General features: G+C 41.9%; 1 protein-coding gene across 4 annotated transcripts in view; it reads left to right on the forward strand.

Moving 5' to 3' along the window:
- ACSL6 (acyl-CoA synthetase long-chain family member 6) overlaps positions 1–18268 on the forward strand; it is a 108235-nt gene that overhangs the window by 48637 nt on the left and 41330 nt on the right. For all 4 annotated transcript variants that reach the window (XM_019535051.1, XM_019535048.1, XM_019535050.1 and 1 more), the window contains exons 3-9: positions 3881–3995; positions 9687–9751; positions 10472–10573; positions 10718–10817; positions 12411–12589; positions 13245–13277; positions 16420–16471. In XM_019535051.1, the coding sequence (XP_019390596.1) occupies positions 3881–3995; positions 9687–9751; positions 10472–10573; positions 10718–10817; positions 12411–12589; positions 13245–13277; positions 16420–16471 (646 nt within the window). The remainder of the gene's footprint in view (positions 1–3880; positions 3996–9686; positions 9752–10471; positions 10574–10717; positions 10818–12410; positions 12590–13244; positions 13278–16419; positions 16472–18268) is intronic.

The raw sequence follows: 18268 nt of genomic DNA on the forward strand, positions 1-18268 counted from the left end.
CAACCCAAAGCTCTGTTTGGGTTTCTTTCTCAGTAATAGAGAGTGCTGACAGAAGTGATGTTTTGTTGAACAAGTGACCTCCTGAAAGCGCTCTACAGCCATGCCCTGACAGATGTACACAGCTGCAGAGTGCTTTAAAAGGGTCCAATCACATGGCAAATGAACCCCCATTGTGTGGCGGTTCAAATGAAGATGCTCCAAACAGGAGCAGCTTCATTAACTTCTGTCAGTGCACTGGGAGCAGGGCTGGCCTGATGCAGCCCAGCTCTGCCACCAGTGCTTTCTTCAGGACAGGAGGGGGAGAAGGAAGGGGAGGGAGTTTGGTCTGTGGTTTTCCCAGCCTGTGCTGGAAAGGGCAAGTGGACTGGGGGGCCTCCAATCCACCCACTCCACACCCAGCACAGGCTGGGCAAACCCCAGACCAAACTTCCTCCTCTCTCTTTCCCTGCTCCCATCCTGAGGACAGCACTGGATCTGGGAGGCAAGGGGCAGGGGTGGGGGCAGGGCTAGGAGAGAGAGGATGCAGACACGAAACTGGAGCATTGATCCCCCTACCCCCTGGACCTGACAGGGAATGGCTGCTGGGTTGGGGGGTGGGGGGTCTCTGTGACTCATGTCACTTCCGGTAAAGTGTCATGAGTTACAGCAGGGAGCCACACATATGTCAGCTTATTAGTTTATCATTTACAATTTGCTTCCATCATTTACCGGTTTATAGTTGTTCTTCAAAAATCTTTGGGAGCATAAGTTGCCTCCAGCTCCGGTATGGAGTGTTATATGTTATATGTTTATTTCTGGGGAAATTATCCCAATGCTTGTTTGGGGTTTTTTTGAGGGGGGCTTTTTGTTTTTTCTTGTCGGGAGGGAGGGGGAGTTGGTCGGGAGTTGGGGGGCATTTCTTCGTTTTTTTCTGGAAGCAGTTTTCATGTTATATGAATGTTAAGGTTCACTCCACAATTTCATCTGAATCTCTTAAGTTCTTGGGATGGTGGTAACATATATCGGCAGCTAGTGAGCCTACTATGCGCAATGATTTCCACTGCTCTTTTTAAACAAGCTGATTGTCACTAGCAGAGACGGTCAATGCTAGCATGCTGGGATACGTTTAGATTGTATGAAATTGGAACTTTTGTACATATATATTTTTTTAACTTTTGGCTTCACATACAGCTTGTGGTAATAGTATTCCTCCTTTATATACAGTTACTTATATATAGTTATGATTTTTTATATAGTGTTTACATAAAGCTGGTGAAAACCTTTTTGAAATTAAAAACTGGCTTTGTGACCAAAACCAAACCATTTGTGGAAAATAATTGTCAGAACACACTGATGGAATTTTCTGGTAGATATTTTTTCCATAAACTAAAAAGTTCAACACCTGAAAAACACTTTATGGAAAATTTTTAAAAAACTATCAAAATTTTGCACATTTCTCTACTTTTCTTGATAAATGCCTATACTGAAAAGATTAGTGTTTTTATCTCATGGACTTTAAGGGAGCATGATATCTAAGATCGATCCAGCATACAAGTAAAAACATATTCTGCCTTTTGAAAGTTCCCTTTGATACCAGAACAGATATCAGCATAGAACAGGCAAATGTTGTGTTTAGCTTTACTGATTTTTGTCTGAGTTTCTGCTTGAGTCCTTTATGAGGTTGGTAGCAGTACCAGTATAACATGTTGGCCTTTGTACTGAATAGAATATGTATTTCATGAGACTGCAAGGTATTGTTTTTGTTTTAAATATAAGCTACTTCATCCAGATGAAAAAGTCATGAAGAAACCAATGGCTGGATGTTCACGAAGTCAACCAGAAGAGTACTAGCACAGTAGAACAATGTAGCAAGCCACTTGATGGATTCTTCCATCATCCATTCCTCATGCAGCCCTTAAGACAAGCTCGGGTGTCTTTCTGAAAGATATGCTATAGCTCTCAAGGAAGCTATGGGCTTGATACAGAAATTGTTGGGTTGAGCACTTTAGGCTTTTTATGCAAGAGTTCAAGTGAGGTGATCATAAGTTTCTTCTTGTCTTAAAACCATTGAATTGTTCAAAAAGTAAAAGCCATAAAGACATATTGTCCCATAAATAAGTGTCTGTTCCAAAATTCTGACTGGTTGGTTGTTCCCTGTGGACTTTTACAGTCTTCCCTTAACAAATAGCATTTGTTGAATATTTTTTATTAGGGAGGGTTTGCTAGATTTTGGTTTCTGTAGTATTTTTAAGGCCCTGCTATGTGTTAGGTTAGCCAAAGTCTTCATCCAGGTCTCCTGGGAACTTTACAATGTTGCTATGACCCAGAATGATCCCTGTTAGGTTGCTCTGTTTGTGAGATCTGTGAATGTGTTAAACCAGAGGTTTGAGTGACTCATCTGGATTGAATTAATCTCTGCATTTGTACATAGCCCACTGTTGGTGCAATGCTTTTGAAAAAAAGTATATCACCTGTTTCTTAAAAAGAAGACTGCGGTTGCAGGGGGGTTATTTTGAGCTGTTATCGTTTTAGACAGTGCAGGTTAAATAGAGCTAAGCCTGGAAAGTACTTACACAGGAAACCCCCAGAGTAAAACTAGATTGCTGCTGTGATGTTGCTGATTCAGTCCGTTTGAGTTACTATTGCGCCACTAGTCTAAACATGGCATTGGGAGATGCTGCGGTGATGGAAAGTAAGCTTTCCAATTCTACCAGGTGGAATCCTGGTTTAGTTGATGTCAGTAGACAAATTCCCCCTTTTGCATGAGTAGGATGTGTTAAACCCCAAATGGCAAATGGCAAGCTGACACATTTCCTTTTTACTTTCAAGGTAGTATTCATTTGGTATCTTCAATTCTTTTGTGTGCTATTCAGCCCCTATTGTATTACACCCAAGAAACAGCCACTGTCCAAAAATTTGTGACTGGACTGCAAAATTCTTCTGAATGACAGATACTGTATATGTGAGGTTTCCAGGACGATATAGTTCTGAATTACTTATTCAATAAAGTAATCTACTAATGGCCTGCAAAATTTCATCTTAAATATATAACATTTTTAAAGGAAGAAGAGAAGTCAATTAAAACCAACCAAAGAGATTATTAATGATGTTTGTACTTAATGAAGTTTGATTCTAGAAACATTAGTCCCTCATCGCAGTACATTCATAAATGTTCTAAAAAGTTGGCTGGAACTTTAACTCTTCTAAAAAGTTAAAAGAGAAGTGGTAAGAAAATAGATATTTATTTAGTTTTTTTAGGGGAAAAAAAGGAAAGTTGTATGCCTGACTAGAATTTGCCTCTATATTAAGGGAGGGTGAAAGGGAGAAGTCATTTGTGATTGGAGTGACCCCAGAGATCGGTATCCAGCGGTGAAGTGACTGGTTTCTCAGGACCAACCCAAAAGCCTTGTACTCCTAGTTCACTGGCTGGGGGCTCAGTTCTTTTCTTCCTCTATTTTATGTACAGAACTGTAAGCTTTGGATGACAGAAAATGATTGAAAAAAATCATTTATTATTACAAAATAAGTGTGCCTATGAAATGAATTGCACAGGATGCTTCACTTTAGAAAACCTGGTAGCTTTTATACTTTTCTGTTTCGGGGGAAGCAAAACAGCAGGGGGTTTTGTGAGAGGTTGAGGGCAATATCAGCAAACCTTCCTGTCTGACTTCTGTGGGTGATTTTAGCCAAAAGCAAGAATTTATGGCCAGGCTTAAGCAACTCTATAATTCAGCATGTCCCACAAAAAAACACTTTTGATTACCTGGAGCTCTCAATCTGTGTGTTGCACTGGCTGCACACATGAGCTTATGAGAGATCCATAAAAAATTGTAACGAGCTTTGTGTTTGATACCACTGCTTGATCTGGCAGCTTCTTCATTAGATGTTTTCTTTTCCACAGGGCCTGGATGGAGCTCGGCGGTCTGTGATAGGGGACTGCCCACAGCTGCTAACTCACTACTACGACGATGCAAGGACAATGTATGAAGTATTTAGACGTGGATTCAACATATCTGGTAAGTGTTTGATGACATGTAATGCTGTCTGGCTGGTCAGAGAATAGATCTGGCTTTGTAGCCTTTACAAAGGACTGCCGTGTGGTACTAGGAGGGCCCAGTCTTGTTCCCAGCAAAGGCCGTTAGAGTTTTGCCATTGGTTAAGGTTGGACTAAGCTGCTGTGTCACTGTGCTGTTTGCTGCAGGCCACCTCCTATACTGGAAGTGGGGGCAGACTCAGAAACGGCGTGACGGTGCCGTCACACCACACTTGGGCTGCGCCTTGCACCGTGCTGAACTCCTGCAGCTCTTTGGTGCTTCAGTGCAGCTTCTGCTAGGAGCTCTGTATGTGCTGCTTAGTGCTTACAGCTGTGTGCTCACTGCATGTAGGCATGGGCTCTGCCCAGGCTCCCTTCTTGCAGGCAGCTCTGGAGCCTGCTTCTCTTTGCTCTTCCCCTCCCCACCCCTAAACTGTGCAGCAGGAGAAAGGAGGTGGGGAAGAAGCATTAGTGACTCTCAGCCCCTGGTTTCACTCAGCTCCAAGGCTCTGGGTTGCCACTGCTCCTTCTGCCTCCTCCTTTCCCTGCTGCTCAGTTCAGCAGCAGGGGAGGGGAAAAGCAAAGAGCAGCAGGCTCCAGAGCTCTTTGAAAACGGGGACTCCAGGCAGATGCCGCAGCACTCCAAGAGGAGCTGCTGAGAGCTCGCTGGCATCCAGGATCACAGCCAAGGGCTGTTGCCACATCCCCTTCAGCTGTATGGCACGTGTACCGTGAGCTCTCTTCACTGAGCATATGCTCCATTCCCATGTCACAATCCTGGGTCTGCCCTTGACTGGAAGCAATGTAGCTGTGTCCACGTGGCAGGCACATCAGGCTGGCTATGTAGCTCTGCTGTGTGGCGGGGCTAGTTAAGGCACTCATGAAGTCTCGGGAATGCAGCTGCATTGCTCCCGCTTCAAGGGGCAGTGCAGCATGCTTGAGGGTGCTGTTGTTGAGGGATGGTAAGTTCACTCTGTAATCATAGCCTAAGGACCAACAATGTGTGGGACTGTAGGGCTAAGTACTGACAGTCAAAAAACCTGAGGGTGAATCAATTCAATCTTTGCAGGTTAGTTTAAGATGCATAGATTGAACCTATAAGGAAGCAAACAGGCATTCCCTTTTGATTCTTGAAATATAGCCACATGCCAGCAGTGGCCGAGGCCAGAAGCCAGAGGGCAGTGGCCTGGGCTGGAGCCAACAGCTTGGGCCAAGGCTAGCCTGCCCACCTTGCAAAGCATCCTGGGATGCTGGGGGACTGTGAGTTAATTTGAATCAGGAGGGAATCTGGGGCAGAAGTTCAATAAACGGATTTAACCTAAAACAGTGAAGTCTAATACTACATCCATCTAGGTTTATCTTAAACCAGTTTCAGGCATTTTCAAAGCGGTTTATGAGCACTGAACTTCTGTTGTGTTACAGATTTGATCCGGTTTCTGATCATTTATACCCATTTATGTGTAATTTCTGTCCCTAGCCTAGGAGTTTTGGATGCAGAAGTAAAGGAAGTGAAGTCTGTTGTCAGCCTTTTTAACAACCACAACCAGCATGTCATCCATGAAGGCCTGTTCATGAGACACTACAGCATGAAAGTCATGGCAGTTTTGCTAAATTGGGTATTAGGAGTAAATTTGCACTAATGCCAACTGGATGCTCCTAAATCCCTTGTTTTTCTCCAAGCATTTAAGTCACTTTAGCACGTAAGAAAATGTTACCTTGTGACCTTATCTTTCAGTCTTCCAGGTGCAAAGTAAAACACATACATCCATATTGAAGCATCTTCATAAGTAGATTGGTTTTCAGAGCTTCTGCACTGAGTGTGCAGCTTCAGAGGCAAGAGGCTTGCAGGAATGGGCCACTGATTTTGTAAATGGCAGAAGTTTTTGAAACTCGCTACCTCCTTTGCCAGTAAATTAAAGCCTTCCCACAGCTGAACTTCTTCTGTTGACCTACATTGGACATAGTGGTCTGTAAAAAGTGCTACTTTAATTGAATAGAGATAAAAGAGTGGAGACAGCACACGGGGAACAGAAGGTATAAAGAGAGCATTTATTTCACAGAAATTCAAGTTAGGGAAGTGAGCAAAAAATCTCTCCTGTTCTCTGACATTAATTTTATAGTTTGAAATGTCCTAAAGAAAGGAACACAAGAGTGCTACTAAAATGTATAGTTTATGTAGAACCCTCCATGGCTAAGTACAGAAGTTCAGAAAACCTCAGGCAAAATCAATTCAATCTTGGAAGTTTTTCCTAAGATGCCTAGATTGAATCAGTAACAAACTGAACTGATGTTCAGTGTTTGGGTGGCCAAGACAGGCAGAAGCTTGCACTGGCCCAGGCCAGGAGCCTGGGGGTGCTCGTGTGCACCACCTTCATGGCCAGGTTGCCTAAGGCTGTTGAACCAGCAGTCCAGGCCTGATTGGCAGCTGGGATCTGGGGAGTAGAGGGGGAAGACCCACCAGGGTCTTTCCCCCCTCAACCCTCCAGCTCCTAGCCTGCATGCATCTTCCCCAGCTACCAGCCTCCGAGGGAGGAGGGGTGCAAGGGGGCAATGCACCCACACCCCAACCTGCACTGCCTCCCCGCTGATGGGTCTGCATTTTTTCAGCCCCCCACCCCCCAGCTCAAGCTGGGCTGGGATCACCCAAGCCCTGACCATTTTCTAGCTCTCTGCCTGCAAGAGGGGCAGGCCTCCCCAGCCCATGTCTGCCCACCATGGAGGGGAAAGCACCCTGGTGGGGGCTCCCCCCTTGCTTCTCCCCACCCCACTCTGGGAGGCAGAGGGCTGGGGAAGGGCAGGAGCTGGCTTGAGCTGTGTTAGGGAGAGAAAAGCCCCCTCCCAGTGGGTGCTTCCCCACTCCATGTTGAGCAGACCTCAGCTCCTTGGAGGTAGATGGCTGAGGAGGGGGTGGGTCGGAGCCAATCCCAGTCTGGTCAGAGGTGCAGGGGGCAAGCGAGAAGCTCCTGGGTGGGGGCTTCCCCTCCCCACCCCCTGGACCCTGGCTGGGGGAGTGAGTGCCAGGTGGGATTGGGGAGGGGTAAGTTACCCCCCTCCAGGAGGCAGACGCTAGGGAGGGGGCAGGGCTGCACTGGTCCCTGCCTGGCTTGCTGGGCTGCAAGGGAGGGAGCAAAAAACTTCCACCACAGGGGTTTTTCCCCCTGAGGCTAAGGGGGCCTGGGTATCTGTTCCCACTGGGCTGACAGGCCCAGGCCTTTTGCATATTCCCCAGAGGTGGGGTGGGGGTCAGAGCTTTAATTAGCGTGGCTCTGAGAACCACTGTAATTAAAGGGCCACAGCGGCTTGTGTATCAGTGTCCCCGTACTTAAAAAGGGTGTTGAGGGCACTTGAACTAAGCTCGTTCAATAAGCTTTAGTTCAAGTGCCCCCACTGCCATTTTGAAGTGTGGGGACGCTGATACACAAGACATGGTGGCTGGCTGGAGCACAGTAATTACAGCGCATCAGAGATTAATTGAGTCTGCTCCAACGTGCTGTAATTACAGCTCATAAGAGAAGTCTCCGTGCTCGTGTATAAGCACCCATTGTGCCTCAGCTCTATAACATCTGGGGACATGGCCAGCCTCAGTCCATTGGAGCAGACAGGACAGTACAGGGTTGCAAAGCATCCTGGGATGCTGGGGGGGGGGGGTGAGTTAACTTGAATCTGGGACAGAAGTTCAATAAACTGATTTAACCTACATCAGTTAAGTCTGATACTACACCCATCCAAATTTATCTTAAACCAGTTTCGGCCATTTTGAAAGCAGTTTATGTGCACAGAACTTCTGTTGCTTTACAGGTTTAAACCAGTTTCCAACCACTTAAACCAGTTTATGTGTAGCAGCTGCCCCTAGTTTAGATGCCTAGTGTGCAAAGGAATTAATGAGCATTCATTGTCTGTCTTCCTGTGTTTGAACAGTGACTTCCTTGTTGGCAGGACTAGTCTGAGTAAGGCAACAGGAGCCAAACTGGAGTAGCTGAAGATGACAATTCCTTGGGTTTTGCCTTTTCAGCCTCTGCCTTTAGGTACAAGCTGTTTCTTTTGTCCCCTTGCTAGCCTCAGAATATCTGTGAAGGAGATACAAGCATCAAAGAGTGGGAAAGGGTTTGACCTTTATTGAAGGGGGCTTTGTAAGCCCAGGTTTTCATTATGTGAGTCTTGAATCTGAGAAATCTTGGACTGGGAGTGTGAATTCCAGCCTCTTAATACCTACATAGACTACAGTTTGAGGCCCTGGGCAAAATCACTCCAATTCCGTTTCCCATATAATATTTAAATTTATAATACTTACTTAAATTTTAAATAGACATATCACAACGATTGTCATGGACTCTAGCTTTCGTTCTCTGTAAATTTAAGGCAACACTCTTTAAAAGTCATTTATGTTATCTATATATGAGAGTAATAAATTGAGGAAAAGACAACCAGAAAAAGGCGCATGTGTGTGACAGAAAATGCACAGAAAGACACGTATACCCTGGAGGTCCTCATCAAAGCCACACGAACCCCATGATACTGCAAAATTTGGGCCTGAATCCACCCCATATTGTAGAACTGTGCTTGGGAAGCTAAGCTGCCATTTTACAAAGATTTCCATATTTTGTGCATTATGTTGAAAGCTTCCACTATATTCCCAGATGTCAAATGACCACATTTTCCATGCCTTTTCCCCTGATAAATTTTACAGCACATGTATACATTTTTAATACAAAATTTTGCACCACATTGAAAATATGAAAAAGTATTTAAAAGTAATTGCATTTCAGTTAAATTGAATGACACCTAGAATAATGTATGAAGTCTATATTAAGTACACTAAAAGCCTTCATTCTTTTTATTTAATTATCTCAGAATATCCAGTCTATGTTCTTATTACCACTACAAGCAATATACATGATAGGCCAGGATCTAATTGTGCTAGATGTAGTACAAGGACAAAATGCCCTGCCTCAAAGAACTTGCAATTCCAGCTTCTTTTCATAGCATTTAGGTCAAACCTGCTGCAGGTTCATAGGTATATGATGCCTTTTGAGGAATGCTGATGATTTGAACAAAACATGCTTATTTTTTCAACGTCACTACCACACTCAGTGAAGTAGTAACTGTTTTACACGATGCAATATGGTGCTGTGCAGCATAAATTCCTCAGTAGAGAGCTGGATTATGTGGGATGAAGTACAGGGGAAAAAGCATAACATCCAAAATCCTCATCTCCTTTGCACAGTGAAGCATATGGCTTTGCCTTTCACTCATTTGTAGAAGTCCATTTTTTTTAGTAGTAGTTTTTTTTTTCTTCACAAAGCTTAATTTAAAGGGCAGCCCCTCCTTTAATCCAGTGGGAGGTGACATTGGCATGAAGGCATTTGCCAGACAATAAAGGTCAAACTAAATTAGGAAAAAGATGTTTCAGTGTTATCACCACCTCTGCTTTTTTGAAAAAAGTCTTGAAATAGTCCTTTTAGGAGCTTGCAAATCTACCCTCCATTATGTAGGATTGTCTCACTTTTAGTTTGACAGTGCCCTACCTAAACTCTGGCTCCGAGAAACGTGGATTGACTGTGATAACGACAAATAGCTTATTTTCAGAACGCTGAGTGCTCAGGGCACTGTACAGTGCATTAGCTCTTGGCTCGGAGACCCCCATAACTTTTTAATTTTTGTTTATTTTGTTTAGAAAATGGTCCCTGCCTAGGATTCAGGAAACCCAAGCAGCCTTACCAATGGTTGTCGTATAAGGAGGTGAGGTTATTGTGAATCTCTTTCAGCCTTTCGCCAAGAGTTCTTAGCCTTTCCATCCAGAGGTACCTGTTTTTAAAAAGAACTCAAAAAGTGCACGTGATCCACAGGGAACTTGGTAACGTTCGGGTTGTCCATTCTCTTCTTTTCATTTGGGGCTGACCTTCGACATCTACGGTAATCCTTCTGTGCTTCTACTAAGTTGTCGCACTGCAGGTTTGAGAGCTTAGTGATGACTAATATTACAAATGTACAAAACATCCGTCCTTTTCAAGTTCCAAAGCTCGGGTGCAATCCCGATTGGTTTATTCATGCTTGTAGTTCCTTTGTGCTTCAGTGGGCATGTGACTGTGATCAGACACGGATGCAATCATTTCTGGTGTGGGACAGTGGTGCAATATTACCCCAAATACTGTATTATATTGAGAAATACAAGCTATTCATTAGCTCGCAGACCAGAATTAAAAAGCACTACAACAAGTTAAACTGATGCAGTGAGTTTTATGTACGTAGAATTGAATGGTTAGGGTTGTAATATGTTCAAAGCACTACACTGAAAGTGTCATGAGATTTCTGTTGGTTAGAGGGGAGGAGATGAGTCCCAGTTTTATGTATTACCCCAAAAATTCATACTGGAGCCCATCTACCTGGGTATAATTCATTGACATTTTCAGTTAATTACATTCCTCTTTCTCATCTGTTCTTTCTCTCTCCTGCTTCCAGGTTGCTGAAAGAGCAGAAGCTTTGGGATCAGGATTACTTCAACAGGGATGCAAGCCATCAACAAGCCAGTTTATCGGAGTCTTTGCACAAAACCGTCCAGAGGTGGGATTTTAGTTTGACCTTATGCAGCATTAACATTACTGAGTTTTGATCTTGCCTTAAATTTTTAATCTATCAAGTGGTTTTAATCACTTCCTCTCCTTCTCTCCTCACCCCACCCTGCCTTTTTTAAATATTTCATTCCAGTGGATCATTTCTGAACTGGCTTGCTACACCTATTCCATGGTGGTGGTCCCCCTATATGATACATTAGGGCCTGGAGCCATTCGTTACATTATCAATACAGGTAACAGGTGTTCAAATGCTTCTTTTCTTTCCTGTTTTCCCAAAGAAAGATGCTTTCACTCATTGAATCATTCTGGCTGGAAGTAATCTTAGCTGGTTTATATAGTATGTCCTTGCATATAATGATAGGATTGATTTTATTATTCCTAGATTTAACCCTAATAGCTAGGTTTTATACATATCCAGCTCTTCATTCCTTTGCTGCTTGTCTGCTGAAGAATTCTAGGTCAATTTTTTAAAGTTTTTCCTAAATTCTAACACATATACTTTCTGTGTTACAACTTGAGCACATTTCTACTTATTTTGTTCCTATCAAGTAGTGTAAATTATTGATCCTATCCCATAATAACCTTGCTTTTTTACTTGGAACATTATGGATTTGGGATCTTGCCATTCTGCCTCATCTACTGGGTTCTCTTGCATGGCAGGGTCTATGCCATCATGTAACTCAGCATTCCCATAAAAATGAGACACTTCCTACAAAAAGAACATGTCTTGAGCAGAAGCACTTCAGCACATGCTTAGCTATAAGCACTAAAGTCTCATGCTCAAAGTTAAGCTGCTTCTTAAGTGCTTCATGAGATTAGGATTTAGGATAGCAAAAGCAAAATGGAAAAACTTTGTTTTCTTCCCAGTCTATATGATTGTTTTTAAGGGCCAATCTAAGATATACAAATGTAGAAGAGCAGCACAGATTTTTAATGTCACATAGCTTTATATTCAATAAGAAAAATGAGAATCTGAACACACCAATTTTCCTCATTTTCCTCAAGACATCTGAAGTCTACTTTAATTTGTATATGTATGTAAACAATGGGCCAGATCCTGCGTTGATATAAGATGTCAGTGTGCAATTAACTGTTTCTGCAGCTTGAAGATTAAATCCTATCAGTTTGTTCTTTTTAAACCAACTTTTATCTTTTGCATACCGTCCTTGCACTGCACCTTTACATGTTACAAAAGTCCTGTGCCCACAAAGTCCTGTGCCCAAGTCCTCCCTCCCCTTTCCCTTACCTCCCCTTCCCGTAAACCTCCAAGGGAGCTCCAGTTTGCAGAAGGCATTTCAGGTTGGCTGACGGAGAGCTTTGCTTTGATTTCTGTAGCTGCAGCATAGTTCATGATCACAACAGCAGTCAAACACTGACAAGATCCACCCAGCAAAGATTATTAGCTCAGTGTTACTCTGCTGTTCCTTTTATAATTTCAACTGCTACCATTTTTTAAATATCCTGTTTATATCAGGAATTTTGTACCATTCACAGTTTTCTCCCCCCCGGTTTGATATATTTTTAACCAAATCCTGAAATAATTGTACCTGCCACTTTGTCCGTTGTGCTGCAAGCCAACATTTGCTTTAAAATTCAATGGATTTCATAATGTCCTCTTCTATGCTGTTCAGAATTGATTCAAAACAGCAAGGGTTAAATACTAAAAAGAAATATAACATTTTTATTAAAATATAGGTAATTCCAAGATATAATGGGGGAAATATGCAACATGTCAAAGACTGATTTGTGATCACTATGAAGCCAGTGTTTAGATTTAAACAAAGGTTTTTTGAAAACTCCTGTTTTTTGTTTTTTTTTCTTCTCAGCTGATATTTCCACAGTAATTTGTGATAAACCAGATAAAGCCAGAGTGCTACTGGATCATGTGGAGAAAAGAGAAACACCAGGCTTGAAGTCTATCATTCTGATGGACCCTTTTGAGAAGGACCTGAAAGAAAGAGGGAAAAAATGTGGAGTGAGCATCCAGTCCATGCAGGAAGTGGAGGTGCAGTTTCTATCCCTCTTTTAACGTGCCCTTGTAACCAGTCAGTATATACTGGGACATGTGGCTTGGCACAAAGATAATGTACAGTACCCCAGAGGACAAACAAAAACCTCTTTTCTACCCTATTAATATGATACAGCATGCAACAAGGCAGTATAAAAGGATGCTGCTTAATATTACTTTCCAACAAAAAGGGGATCCATAATTTCAGAAATTCTTGACTCGCTTCCCCGGTAAGTGATAAGATGTCACCAGCCACTGAAGCCAGGCAATTTTAAATCTGCTTTAAGTGAATTATCCTGGCAGAGTTCAAATGATTGCACTTGCCAATTAAATAACTGACCCAGCAAGAATCAATTCAAATATTATTTGGTGAAATCCAGGAGTTGCAAGAATGCAAAAAACAGTTTATTATGGATAAAGATAAATTATTATTAGCAAGGGCTCAGATCAGCTAAGTTTTTGCTTCTATTCCATTTACTTTATTCTACGCCCTTGTTACCAGTAGGCCTTTTTTTAAACTGCATCTTGTAAAGATGTCAAGAGAGCATTTTCCTGCCCCTGTCCCTTTTCCTTTATTAATACTCAGTTTCATCAGCATGTTGGCCCACACAGGTGCAAGTACTAATAATTTTTCTTAATTTAATTATTCCAGGATTGTGGCCGTGAGAGTCGGCATGTCCCTGTGGTGAGTCAAGTCATTCTTGTCTCCAGCTTTTACTTGCAGATAACTACTGTAAACCCATTTCAGAAATGAAAGACTTCAGTTTGCCCTGCTGTACTGACTAGAATATTCCTCAGAGGGAGGTGACAGATAGTGAAGTTTTCATTATTTTCCACCCATGATCTGATTGATGGACTGCCATTTTTTAGATGTATGTTATTTGCTTCATACACTCTAGCCTAGTACGCTAAATGGGACTGCACTGCAGAAGCTCAAGAAAAGCATTTTAGAATACCAGATCCTTCACTGTACTTTAAAGAGATTTGTGAATGCAAAGTAAAGAAATAAGCAAGGTAAATTAGGTTAATCATCTTTACACATCTGCTAAAAGTTCATTACTTCAGACTTCAAATTTCAGGACTTACATTCATATAGTGGTGTCATTTTTAGAGAGCAGGTTAACTATCATTTTAAAAAAAGGATAGCACCCTTGCCTCTTTGCTGCTGGAATTGAGGCTGGTTCTTGTGGACCTTGGCTAATAAAACAGTTAGGGTTTAAGGTTTGGCTTGGGGGTGTGCTGGCTTTGACTAGGTAGGATGATGTGCCAGCTGGCCAATTTGGAGTAGGTTTTTTGTTGGGGCTGACTGGCTGCCCTAGGCTGAGATTACAGTTACAGGTTACAGTAAACTTTGTGTTTTATTCAAAGAGTCTTTTCTTGTTAGGGAAAAATAAAAACCCTCTTGAAGGGAAAAAAACTTCAAGCAGGCCTACGCTGCTGACTTCACTGGGGTTTGAATCAGGCCCCAAGAATATTCATTAAGTGTGTCCAATGCAAACCAACAGCTCCCACTTATTGCTGCTCCTTTTGTTCTTCCACATTTTCAGATCCATATTTGGGTTGTATGAACTGTCCAAATGAAATAAGGATTTATCCGTGTGCATTTAATTAATTATAAATCAAAGCACAGAATAACAGTGCAGGCTACAATGAATTTAATGACCTTAACAATATTGATTGAGTCTTTGTACCTGGAATCCTTACTCAGGCAAAACTTTGGAGTACCTTATGTGAGGGCAACAAGACTTTCCCTGCGATGCTGGAACCCATCTTTGTGATCTGCATATAGACATCTCTAATCATTTTATAATAAAAATGCTGCTGAAGGTAGAAACTTAATACAGATCCCTCCTCCTTCAGTCCTGCAAATCCAGTATATAACTATGACTTTAGTGTAAGTTCTTATTGGAGAACTGCTTTTATAACTCTTCTCTCCAAGGGACTCACTGCACAAAGTCAACTTCTCCTTATTGTAAAATCCCTTATTTTCCTGACATTAGCATTTAAATTACTTAGCATATTGTCACTAATAGTGCTGGGAATAAAGCAGCGGTGTTTGGCTGTTGTATTCTTGTTGAGATATCTTTCCTGAAACAAATAAGGGACAGGCCCTGCAAATACTCATGCACATGAGTGGCTTCATTCTATAGGCCTATGCTATTGAAAACAATAGTGTAGGACCAGACCCTGAAAAAGCAATTACAGAATTATATTGGAAGAGGATTTTGTGTTCTGTGCAGCAGCGTTGCAAGTCCTTTTCATGGCTTTAGTGACACTATCTCTGATTCCATATCACATCAACTCATCGTCAGTGTTCCTTCGGAAAAGAAACAGTAATGCGAAGCAGCAGCTTGCAATGGTTGGCTGCAGCACTGTCATGTGTTATCTCCTGATCGAGCGTAAGGTGACGTGTGTCATCCCTGCACAGTGTGCTTTCTGCAGCCTGATTAAATTCTAATGCTAAGTCACATTGATTTAAAGTGGTATTAGCCTAGCTTAACCAATGCACCCTGGGTGGATTTTTCCCCTTCAGAATCTGGAGAACCCGCTGGTGCATATTTCCTAAGACTCAGCATGTTGAGCATTTCCAGATTTTCAAAAGTGGACACCTTTTTTACAGATGCACCCCAACTCACATCAGGCTGGATTTTAGAAATCCTCAGCTCTTACAGCTACTGCTGATTTAAAATGCAGAGGAAGGTCTGTTGGTAGCTCTGAAAGTTAGCCTCTAATTACAGGGGGACCCAAACATGCCTACACAGTGTCCCTGGAGAGATCAGGAAGGGACATTTTTTGAACCTGGCCTGCCCAGCCATGCCAAAAATGTGTCTCTGGAACCACTCTGGAATGTCCCTCCACAGCTGCTCTCAAATACGCTGAGGAGAGAGGCTTCAAGGACAATGATGAGAATGCCCTTGCTGCAGTTTCACCACTTCATTTTCCCATTTGCTGTGTATAAGCTGAAGTGGGGGTGTGCCATGCTCAAGCATGTTGCTGCCTGAGAGACAATATTTGAAAATCTTAACTTCAATGTGTAGATTAAGACTGGATGAAGAGCAAAGATGTGATTTCCCAGTAATTTTACTGTTAAAATGGAGAATGTAGTCATATCCCATGGTCAAATTATTTATGCTTCTAAGTAAGCATGACAATGCTTGGAAATCCCAAAACTGTCCCAAATGTTATTTTGTCCCCTATAATCATCCTGGCAAAAAATTAGCACAATGAAAGTACTGTTTATTATTTTGATTGTTCACCAGTTAGAAGAAAGAAACACATCCGTGCGACTTACAGAACATAACATGGGGCAAGCAAGCAGAGGATACTTGAGGAGAAGAGTGTGTTGGCAATCCTATGTTCATCCCAGTTATCAGATGCTTATTAAGTAACAGAGCTGATGAAAACCAGAGCTGTAGCTTTAAATGCTTTTCCAAACAACAAAAGGGGCCTAATTCTTGATGGATACTATTTTAATTAGTAACTCAGATTGCTGCACTGCAGATGCTTAAGGGCTATGGGTTGGGTTTTTTTCTTTTTTAATTAAGGAGTATAGCATGTTCCCTAGGCAAGGATCTTGCATGACGGACTAACCACATTAAAGCATGCTCCTTAACACACCTAGAGTAAAACCCAGGAGAAAAGAGAGAGTATACACCAAGAATCTATTTACTGCCTATTGAGAGACTCATACAATAGAAACTTTATCTAACGGGGTTGAAATTGGATTGGTATGATAAACGAGTACAAAGGCTAATTCACTGCTGTGATTGACCCTATAATTTTTGATGTGACCTTGTAAGTCTCTTGTTTTCCTTGTGTTTTTCTAGCCTCCTCGACCAGAAGATCTATCAATTGTCTGTTTTACTAGTGGCACTACAGGTAACAGCATTTTAAATGTGGTACATTTATTACATTAATCAAAAACACTCTTAATAACAGCTCATGCAGTATGCATTAACTGTCATACTGATACGGCCGTGAGAGATAGTTTACATATTTAAAAAAAAACCAGTTATCTGTGTGTATGAAAATGTAACATGCATATTACAAGTCTGATTAGACTGGAATGAAAATACAAATTTTGTTCTCTGGCATTCAACAAAATATATATCTTGGCAATGTGATTTTACAATTGCAAAGAAATGTTCTGTCCATGCCTCCTTGGGCACTGCATTGTTTCTCATTTTGCAGTATATCTATGGACCTGTTGGTTGATTGTTTGTTTCTTTCTACGGATGTAAAAAATAGAAAGCCTAGCTGACACTTAATCCCTGAATGCATCATGACATAAAAACATTATAAACCATTACTTAAAGGCAAGCCAAAATACAAACGTGAATTCAATGCTTTTCCACAAGTGCTCTTCAAGCACCAGTCTGAAAACATATCATAATGTGCAGCATTTGTCTACGGAGGGGGAGTACTTTCCAGAAAGTTCATTATTTCTTAAGTACTGATCAAAGTACTGCTATTCTGTCCACATCCGTCTGTTCTCAGGGTTGCCTGCCACCTTATACTATCCTCTAGCATCTGCAAAATGGCCACTGTTATGTTAGCCAGATGAGAGTCATCTTTTGAAATTTAATTACTGTCTGGTGGGACATCTGAGAAGGAAATTTCCTGTTGTTTAATCAGCTTAGGAAGCAGTCTGTGCAAGAGACTGGCTTGTTAGCCTACCACCTACTGGGAAAGACTTGTATAGCAGAACAGGTAAATGGGCTCATTTATCAGTTCTAAGTACAGTACTCGATTTTTCTAAATCTTCCAAAAGGCAAATTTCCTGAATCATTTGTGTTTTGGTTTGAGAAACTGCCTGGGCTTTTCTGCATCACAGAGTACACAAACAAGCGCATAGTAAGAAAGAAAGTTTTGTGGTTCCATACAAATCGTGCAACGGGTATCCTTAAGTAAAGACTGGCTGCAAGATCATATAAATACCTACTGAGGTGTGCTTTCCAAATATCAATGTACCACTGCAAAGTCAATATTATTTCATGGCCTTTGCTTACCCTTTACTGGCATCCATTGTACCTCAGAAAGGGGTCTTGTAGACTAGCCTAAAAGACCAGTGGTAAAATAGCACACTATATCCAAGTAGAAAATCTGATTTTGCTGCGCTCTGAGTTGAGGATGTTGAAGATCCAGCTTATTCAGCTCCCATGCAGGGGACTAAAGTATTTTTCTTCTCAGCAATAAGCCTCTGGGCAACTCAGGATCTACACCAACCTTCCCCCTGTGAAGGTGTTCACAACTTCAGAAGCAAAAAGTGCCTCCTTGGGCTAGTACAGCAACTAAAGGAAGAACTATTACTGCTTCCTTGCTGAGAGAGCTCTCAAAGGCTCCAGTGGCAGAAGAATTAGTCCAGGAATTGGCGGCATTCTAGGTTTATGTGGGGTTTTAGAGTGTGAAGAAAATCTAGGGGAAATCATTCCTTTATTGTCACTTACTGTTTTCAGATACTTTTTATGCCACATAGTGGTTTATTATGGACAGAAGAGGAAAAGTAAACGTGGGAAATGCCTATTGGTATTTGAGTAGGTTCAGACCTGAAGCTCTGCTGAGGAGTGTGACAGAAAAACACGCACCTTAGACTGTTGTACGCACAATCAAATGATCTGGGAGAATTACCCCAGGTTTGTTTTCCTGGCAGAAAAACTTATCTTAAGACACTGCACA

This window comes from Crocodylus porosus, unplaced genomic scaffold, assembly GCF_001723895.1.
Source record: "Crocodylus porosus isolate Cpor-Errol unplaced genomic scaffold, CroPor_comp1, whole genome shotgun sequence".
Taxonomy (NCBI): Eukaryota; Metazoa; Chordata; order Crocodylia; family Crocodylidae; genus Crocodylus; species Crocodylus porosus.